Raw genomic sequence first — 9,656 nt, 5'->3', positions numbered from 1 at the left:
CCAGTTAAAAATAGTAAGGGGGCTCAATTAGTTATAAGGAGAGTTGGACATAACATTTTGAAAAAGTATTAAATCGTGGTAAAGTTGTAGGTAATGATATAGAAGAGAACGGAACACTTCTGACCATTTGGAAGTGAAGGAAGATTTACTTTGCGAGGAGGAGTTAGAAGTAGTACTAACAGGATAAAAAAAATAATAAAGCCATAGATGTTGATAGTGTGGTAAATAAGTTTTTACGTATGGTCTGAGGGACCTTATTAGTGTATCTTAGTAAATCTTAAAATGAAACCTTAGGAAATTGCCCTTTCTACATTTCTAAGATAAGAAAAAAAAATAAAAAACTCTTTTACACCTACCTCGGCAGCATAACAATCTGTTTTGTGGCCTTATATAATTGTTGCAGGAAAGAGGGACCAATGGTTAAAGAAATGGAGGCTGAGCTTCATAGAGTTGAATTTTCACATTGTTCAAAAAAAGTATATTATATCGTGCGCTTGGAGGGTCTACCCCTCCCCCCGCCCGACGTCTCCGGCGTAGTGATAATATATTTCATTAATATATAAAAGTGAGTATGTCATTACTTTTGTTTTTAGTTTAAGTTTCTTTCGTATGTAATATGATATGGTAATACTAAAGAAATTGTTGCCGTAATTAGTACCTGACGCTGAGCTATTTGTTTCTACCTTTTTCTCATTGGTCAGCTTTAAGGGTTTACCTCATAATTGGCCTAAGATTTTTAGTACAAGTACTCGATGGCTATGATGTTTCTCATCAGTTGACTTTCCGTCAGTAAATCTTCAACATTGTCTTTACAATGCTGACAACAACAACAGCACTTTTGGCGGCAGCTACCGTAGTTGCAGTCATGGTACTTGCCGTTGTGCGCAAAGTTCGAAGATCTAGATTAGAGGATCTTGACTGTGAAAGCAATGGAAAGATATTAAAGCAACCTCCTGGACCTAGACCTCTCCCAATTATTGGGAACTTACACCTTCTCGGCAGTCATGAGGTGCCGTTCGAAGCTTTCCTCGATATCGGAAAGACATACGGAGACATCTACAGTTTGACTCTTGGAACTACCCCTTGTGTTATTGTCAACAGCTTCCCTCTTATTAAAGAGGTTTTGATTCAAAAAGGGGCCAGTTTTGGAGGACGACCCAACTTCATTCGCTATCATCAACTTTTTGGAGGAGATAGAGACAATTGTAAGTACTTTAACTTTTATTAGGTTGAATCAGAGTTTCTAGTTTATTTCTTGTACACACTACATATATAATATTGATGATTCAGATGCATTTTGCGAATTAAAGTATCATAATGATAAGCTTAAGGGGGAAACAGCATTGCGACTGATCAGAACCTGGGAAATTAGAGAGGCATTTAAATTGGCATAGTCCAACTTCTATAAATCCGGTGTTAGTTTAATTGGTAAAACTTGGTGACATGTAGAGGGTACTGAGCCCCATCGACTATGAGTCTTACCTATTGAAAACTCCCATTTCAATAGAATTTCCCGTTCCAAAAATTTCAACTGTCCCCGAAATCTCAAAATTTTTACCATTCTTCATAGAATTTCTTTCATTTTCCATATAGTTTGCCCAATTTTAGTATTTTTTCAAAATTTACCTGCCTGAAAAGTCCATCCCTTCCCTAATTTCAACATTTGTTCGTTGGTAAAAACCCTCCAGATTATTTTCATCTTATCCAATGATTAAACTTCCTTGAAAAATTACCCTAGCTTCACCATTGTGCGATTCATAACACTAAAGATCTCTAAAGATCTCTAAAGAAAGTCAATACTAAAGATCTCCGTTACTTTCTAAAAATTATGTAATTTTATTTTTATCTCCTTAAAAACTATAAATAACAAATTATGATCAGGTTTTTTCTTCAGTGTATTATACGATTATATACGCTACAGGTCTTTTTGCTCCAGTTAAATTTAGTGAATAAGGGAAATTTTTGTGTAACAATAATATACAAATTGGTAAAAACAAACATGTAGCGAAAGCATGTCTCTAAGATATGTTATAACAGCAGATCACAACAGTTTTCCGCTTAGCACTGTTGCTTTTTTAGATAATAGATATTGGCCGAATTTTTCCGAATTCATTGTACTCTAATAATTTGAGTTTAATTTTAAGCTACCTGTAATTCAATAATGTTATTCACATTCTTCCAAAAATAGCTAAATTTCTTTCAACAACATCCAGCTTAATCAAAATCAGTTACAATTTTCCAGGTATCTAACAAGTTACAGAAAATCAGTTTGTCAGTCCGATTGAGAACAGGGTTGCCACCTGTAGCACAAAAGTGTTATTTTAGCATTGTTACTGTCTATTTTTAGACTGTAGAACCGAAAATCGCTTTGTAGCGTGCAAATTTTGGCAGTTTAGGCACTTTAGGAACTGACTGTGGTGGCAACTCTATCTGAGACACATACACAGGTAGAATCCACCCCCTCTGTGTTTATGCTTCCCTTCATTTGTCACAAAATTTTTACGTCTTCTCAGTTTATCTCAACCCCCCCCCCCCCCTCTTATACACTCGCTTCCATATCTGAGTTTGTGCCTGAAGGACGCATCGGGAAATTCATCATTAAGTGGTACACGATTAGTGTTTATGCTCTTAATCAATTATTAATAGGCTTACTTCTTTTCTTTATTTAAAAATAAAGATTTATTTAAAAAATTATTTTAAAATATTTATGAGTCTGTAAAAGATCCTTGAGTGCATTAGTAATTTTCAAATTTAACAAAGTTTATGGTTTATCATTAGTATGTTATGATGTTTTAGACGAAAAAGTTATTTGTCTATGAATATTAGTTCTGGAAACTTGATTTTTTGTATATGTAGGCTACTTGTTTCTTTTTTGTTGTTTTTTAATATAAAGTTTTCAAAATAATTGCTAAGAAATTTGATGTATGTTATGGTCTTTAGGAAATTAAAATATACCACGAAGACATTTTATTATTCAAATATCATAGCCCTTGAAGTTAAGTCTTTCAAACCATCAGTCTTTGAGCATAAATAAAAAAAAGTAAAAAAAAGAAGAAAATACAAGAATGAGTATCAAGTAACATCGGCGGAGACAATACTTGGCAACTTCTAATTTGCGTTAAACCTAACAGTTTTTTTTCCCTCGCAACTCTTTACAGAGGGTATTGATGAGTCTATATTTTCAGTGTTTTTCCAGTATTATTCGGGAAGGAGATCCAATATTTGAGAGAGAAGTTCAATTAGTAAAAAAGGAATAGCGAATTATATTTAAATCATAATTATGCTGGCACAGGAGAATCGATAAATTTTTTCAATGGGGCTTCTCACGAAGAAAAAGTGAATTTGAAACTCTTTCTCACTTTAATGATAAGTTTCCGAGGGTGTCATCTGTATTATCTCGGGGGATTTATTCTTTTTCCCCTGTTCATTGGAAGGGTAAGAATTTATTCGTAGCATAAGAATACTAGTTAAATTCTATTGGTTCGCTAGTATTCGGCTTTCTTTCTAGAGAAAATCCCCCCTCCCTATAAAGAAAAGTTTTATTGGAAAGCTAATTGCTATTGAATGTCATGAAATGAAGCAGATATCAATTTATGGCCGCTGAAAAACCAGAAAAAGTATATTCATTGGAATATTAAAGACAGGTTTTCAAAATATACACATATAAGCTCAAGAATTTCATTGCCAAGTGCATAGTAGATTATGCAAACAAATTACTAGTTTAGTGTATAACTCGAGTATGGCTTATATACTTAGTTACCAAAGCTGGGCAAGATTGTCTTTGAGACATTGTCACAGCATCTAGGTCAGACTATTACCACATCAAAGGGGTGTAAAAACAATGTAAAAAAACAAATGGCAGAAAAACACAGCAGAGGTCAAACTGAGGTGTTACTTAATCTTCGTTACCTGGTATTATCTCAGAATGCCACTTGTTCCTTCACAAGTTCGGCACCTTCGTGTCACACAAGGCACAATTAGCGCAACTTTGCGTAAACGATTTTTGAAAGTAGCTGGCCCCTCGGGTCAAACAAGGGTTTGCTTTGTTTTTTTTTACTTCTGTTTTAACTATATCTGACATGTTTGAAAAATTAATAAAAAAAAACACTAAAATTAGCGAAACATTTCATAAAGGCAGTTAAGAGAATATACAAAAACTGGTGAAAAAAGCGGATAAGCGAGAATTCACTGCACATGAGCTTCATTTAAGTATCCTAGGCATAAAGGAAAAGATTACTAGAATGCATCTTACCAAAACGTTCCACTCTTCCTCTTCCTTTATTCGTCTGTTCTCTCATTTTTCTTTATTCTTCTTCCTTGCTATCAAAGCTAAGTCACAAATTAACTCTACATTAAACTGAAAAATTTAACATTTTTATTTGATTTGATTTTAGTGAATATTAATGATTTTACTGAATATCAGATTTTTAAAATGTCTTAAAGATAATGAACTAACTTCATATATATATATTACTTTTTTAGCTTTGGCACTATGTGACTGGTCGGAGGTTCAGAAAGCCCGACGTCAACTCGCTCGTCAATATTGTCACCCAAGACCAACTTCAATCCAGTTCGAGTCCCTCAGTACAGTCGTTCAAACGGAGTGCACATCTTTGGTTGAGGAGCTCTCGAAGCAGACCAACAAACCAGTTGACGTCAAGCCCTGGATTTTATGCATGTGTGCCAACGTATTTAGCTTTTACATGTGCTCCGAGAGATTCGGCTACAACGATGTCACTTTCAACAAGGTTGTTCGTCTTTTTGACCAAATCTTTTGGGATATTAACCAAGGGTATGCTGTTGATTTCCTACCCTGGCTCGAACCATTTTATAGAAAACATCTCTCAGACCTTGCTAGCTGGGCAAAGTTTATCCGGGACTTTATTCTTGAGAAAATCATAAACGAACACAGGGAAACACTTGATCGTGAAAACATGCGTGACTTTACAGACGAACTGCTTGCTTATTTAGAAGATCAAAAGAACGATCCAAACTGCAAGGATTCCCTCAATTGGGAACATATTTTATACGAGCTGGAAGATTTTTTGGGTGGTCATTCTGCTGTTGGCAATCTCTTAATGAGAGCATACGGAGAACTTTGCCTTACACCCGATGTAGCAGACAAAATGTATGAAGAAATGCAAAGAGTTACTGGTGGACAGCAAGTAACACTTGAAGACAGAGAAAAGATGCCCTATACTGACGCAGTGCTGTTAGAGACACTTCGTATGTCCTCTTCACCAATCGTACCACACGTGGCAACAGAAGATACAACAGTTGGAGGTATGTAGAACAGACTTTGATACTATTTAAAGACACGTGAACTATCAGGGTGTGTCAAAATCAACCATACCATATTCGATGTATTGAAAAAAAATACATAGTACAGATAAGAAAATATGCAGCTTTATCATTGAAATTTAAATAACAGGGAAATATATATATATATATATATATATATATATATATATATATATATATATATATATATATATATATATATATATATATTATATATATATATATATATATATATATATATATATATATATATATATATATATATAATTATATATATATAATTTATATATATATAATATATATGTATATATATATATATATATATATATATATATATATATATATATATATATATATATATATATATATATATATATATATATATATATATATATATATATATATATATATATATATATATATATATATATATATATATATATATATATATATATATATATATATATATATATATATATATATATATATATATATATATATAGTCGCTGTAACTACTAGATGTTGTATTTGAAATTTTCACCAGTCTTTGGTAATTGCTCAAAATCGTTAGCTAGGCTGTTCTCAAAGGGAGGATCAGCGTCATAATACATATAAAACGGATGGAAGTGTGATAGAACATAAATTGCCCTGCTGATCCTACCTTTAATTGCAGCGCAGCAAAAGGGTTGTGGGTGTTATTTTGAGGGATTTCAAACATCAGATACGTCCTTTAGGCGTATTGGAAACAAAGTCAAATTCAGAAAACTTGAACAGTTTTTTTTTCTGAAAAGAAATGTTTATGTTGTTTTAGTATTGATAACAATAATTTTCACTGTAATAAAGGAATCGACAGAATTTTATAATTTTTATCAATTTTATTTCCATGTTTAGATTCGATACCTAGGTTCGATATTTAGGTTCGATATCCAGCCATATGCTACAATGTTAATATCAAACTGTACTACTCAGGTGTGCCAGTGTCATGTGAAAAAATAGCTTGGATAATCCATTCAAAGTCACTAGACTAGCTAACATCACAAAAACATAAATACCCTAGATTTTTTTTTTTGGTACTACCAAATCTTTCGAAAAGGAAATTGTTGGTATTGCCTGATAGATAAATCCAAAGTTTTTTTTTATTGGAAATCGTTCAAATGCAACTTAGTTTTTACTTTTTATACCTGAAAATGTATGGAAGGAACTAAAATTTTCAGACAAAGACGAATTAAATACCAAAAAAAGTTACAGAAAGTCACTGAGAAAAAATCATAAATAAAGTATCACCAGGAATGAGCATCATTAAGCCGATTAATAGTTTCTAAAGGTGGCAGCCCTACACATCACTGCAATTTGAATACATCAAATGTTTTTGGACTTCATACAGAACTGCAAGACACACAAACCATATTCAGCACTAAAATTTTTTCACCAAATAATTTAATTACAAAACCAATCTTCTTAATAACTAGTGTATTAAATGATTTATAATTTCAAGATTTTTATTGGATTTTTTAATACTGAACTTCGAAATTTAGAATATCCAAATTCAGATATATCAGAACTAAAAAATTCAGGATTTGGGTATCCTTGTCAAGGGATTTCGGTCTTGTATGATTAATAATTCTGAAAAAAAATGCGTTTAATTTTTGGCTCGAAAGATAGCTGAAATCCATAGAAGAAATAAATGTAACTAATTTTTGAAATTTTCAATAAATATTCATGAAATATTGAATAGTTAATTAAACAAAAACTAAAAATGGGAAGGCTTGGAGTTTGTAAGGGAGTTTGTTCAAATTTATAAAGCGTGTTTTAAAATCAATGTCGTACTTATGGGGACAAAAGAAAAACACATTAGCCAGAAGAAAAACACATTAGCCAGTCACGTAAACAGGGGGTAGGGCTTGGGCCCGTTACTTTTTCCTAAATATTTTCCATTCTCTAGACTATTTTCTTTTTTTTAAGTTTCACATTCTCTCCTTAAATATCAGCCTCCCGAAGCCAAATTGGGAGTACGTAACTGAGATCATACCTCCCCCAAGGTACGAAATTGAAAAAATCCGATCGTATTCTATCATAAAGACATACGTAATTAAGATTTTACTGTAAAAATGAATTTTGTCTTCTATTTTATTATTTTGAAGTTAAAGATAGGAAGTTTTACCCTAAAGCCAAGAGAGTTGTAATGTTCCTAAGAGTCTTCGGCTAGATTCAAACTATTTAAAAGCTGAAAGTTACTTGGAGAAATTCAAACTAAATTTCAACCACTTGTGCACGCGTAACTGATTCTAGAAAACATTTTGTTGTGCTATCCTAAGTGACAAAAATGCTGCAATAACTTTCTTTTTCCTATCATAAAAGTCTAATAAAGCTTAATGGAAGCTACAATTACTTTTTTTGTCAACATTTGACACTTTTTATTTTTCATATAATTTTCGCCAGCTTTTAATTTTAATTTCTAATTTTAATTATATCAGTTTGCTCTAATTTAACTTTAATTGTATATTTTGTATTCTAGGTTTTAGAGTTAAAGAGGGCACTATGATCTTCCTCAACAACTATGAGCTGAACACCAGCGATAAAGTATGGACGGATCCGAAAGTTTTTAACCCTTCAAGATTTCTAAAAAATGGAAAAATTTATAAACCGGAAAGTTTCATACCATTCAGTACCGGCAAAAGAGCTTGTATGGGATACCGCCTTGTATATAATGTTGGTTTTATGGGATTAGCTACAATGGTTCAAAATTTTAAATTTACCGCCACAGATAACGTTTTCTTGCCGAAGGCCTGCGTTGCAGTACCACCTGATACTTTTCGAATGGTTTTAACCCCAAGAAGTTAAACAAAACACGACCAGGGATTGAAAAAATGCTACGTTGCTTTCTCATTGCAGCATAACTTGCTTTATTGTTTGAATTTTGTATTTTTTTAGACAAAAAAAAGCTAATTTTAAGCACATAAAATACAGAACTAGATTTTGCTGAAAAGGAAAAATAAAATAAAAACAAAACAAGTCCATGTGATTTCTTCATCCCGCGATTTTTATGAGCTTTACCTTGGCAGAACCGGGAACTGCTATTATTTGACGCTAATTTGTCCACTTGTATCCATTATGCATGAAATTTTTTCCTCTTAATTTTACGCTGTATGAACCAAAAAATCGTCTTTAAAAATTTATACAAAAATATACCTAAATTTTGATACCCCTAATTAGGTATTTTATTACAACGTCTAAAAAATAGCCCCCCTAAAATACCTAAAAACTGAGAATGGGTATTTTTGCAACAGTGTTCTTGCTTTACTTCGTTGGCCATTTTAAAAACCCTGGACATTTAGTTATTCTTTGTTTTTACAGTGTCTAATGCATTGTTTTTATTAAAGCACTTTTGTGACATATTTTAATGTTGACTCATTAAGTCTACCCATAAACCGAGATTGTTGGCTTTATAAACTGCCATTTTGACCGAAATTTTGGCAACAGTTTTACCGGTTGAGTGTTTTATCTATTTTTTTAGTTTCTTTTGTATGAAAAATAGTCCGAAAATCATTAAGGATTTGTTGATGAGATTTTATTTTATGAGATTGTACTGTGTAACTTAAGGAATGTTTGACTTTCCGAAATTTACTGTGATTATAGTTGCAGCAGTTACTTGTCTCTCTACTTTCGTTGCGCTTCTAAAACTTTTTTTTACTTTTGTTGTATAGATGTATTTGTGTCCACTGTATTATTAATGGAAAAGATATATTTAAACGGTATATCATAAGCTTGCGGCTTAGATCTCATGGCAGTGCGATATTTTACTTAATAAAATACTATTCAATTTTTTTCGTATCTCCTACTTTTGATCAGATACTTAGATTAATAGGTTTACGGATGTCTTTGAGGAGGGGAAGGGGATCTAATGAGTACAGTGTTTTTAACTTGTCTAGAATGTCGAACAATTTAGCACTTCATTCAAATTTTTAATGGTTTTGGCGGTAATGGCAAACTGTTTTTTTTTCTACACCCAACTGTGTGTACCTATAGATTAAGTAAATGTAAATTCACAATGACATTTTACTAATACCAAGATTTAGCTTGCGGTAATTTGAGCCAATCAGATTTCTCACATAATTTTTTGATTGGCTGAAAGATTTTGATGGCTTCAATACGCGCTAGCTAAGTATTAGTATTAGTAAAATATCATGTGAATATGGTACAAGGTAAATGCCGGATCTTGGAGTTATAGCAGGTTTTCATAATATGGGTAGACTGGGATTAATATATTAGGAAGAAAAGGAAAAAATTACGTAATTTTCAATTCATTAAATTATGTTTTCTTTATATGTGTTGGGTTGTTTGTCTGGAATTTGATG

General features: G+C 32.2%; 1 protein-coding gene across 1 annotated transcript; it reads left to right on the top strand.

The window, feature by feature from the left end:
- The first annotated feature begins 773 nt into the window (after window positions 1-773).
- Window positions 774-9,124, top strand: LOC148953798 (cytochrome P450 307a1-like). Its single transcript, XM_089085648.1, has 3 exons — window positions 774-1,205; window positions 4,483-5,283; window positions 7,817-9,124. Exons 1-3 carry the CDS (start codon window positions 815-817, stop codon window positions 8,140-8,142), a joined length of 1,518 nt encoding a protein of 505 aa, XP_088941774.1. The 5' UTR covers window positions 774-814; the 3' UTR covers window positions 8,143-9,124.
- Window positions 9,125-9,656: the final 532 nt, after the last annotated feature.

The sequence above is a fragment of the Artemia sp. Qi Xiang Cuo genome, chromosome 3 (assembly GCF_049724085.1).
Source record: "Artemia sp. Qi Xiang Cuo chromosome 3, ASM4972408v1, whole genome shotgun sequence".
Classification (NCBI taxonomy): domain Eukaryota; kingdom Metazoa; phylum Arthropoda; class Branchiopoda; order Anostraca; family Artemiidae; genus Artemia; species Artemia sp. Qi Xiang Cuo.
The sequence above is the reverse complement of the archived record's forward strand: the minus strand, read 5'-3'. Positions and strand labels throughout refer to the sequence as shown.

Bases quoted from the DNA above. Each gene is read 5' to 3' on its own strand.
- LOC148953798 (XM_089085648.1), top strand. From the start codon at position 815: ATGCTGACAACAACAACAGCACTTTTGGCGGCAGCTACCGTAGTTGCA. The intron at 1,206-4,482 runs GTAAGTACTTTA...TTACTTTTTTAG, and splicing joins TGGAGGAGATAGAGACAATT to CTTTGGCACTATGTGACTGG. The intron at 5,284-7,816 runs GTATGTAGAACA...TTTGTATTCTAG, and splicing joins AGAAGATACAACAGTTGGAG to GTTTTAGAGTTAAAGAGGGC.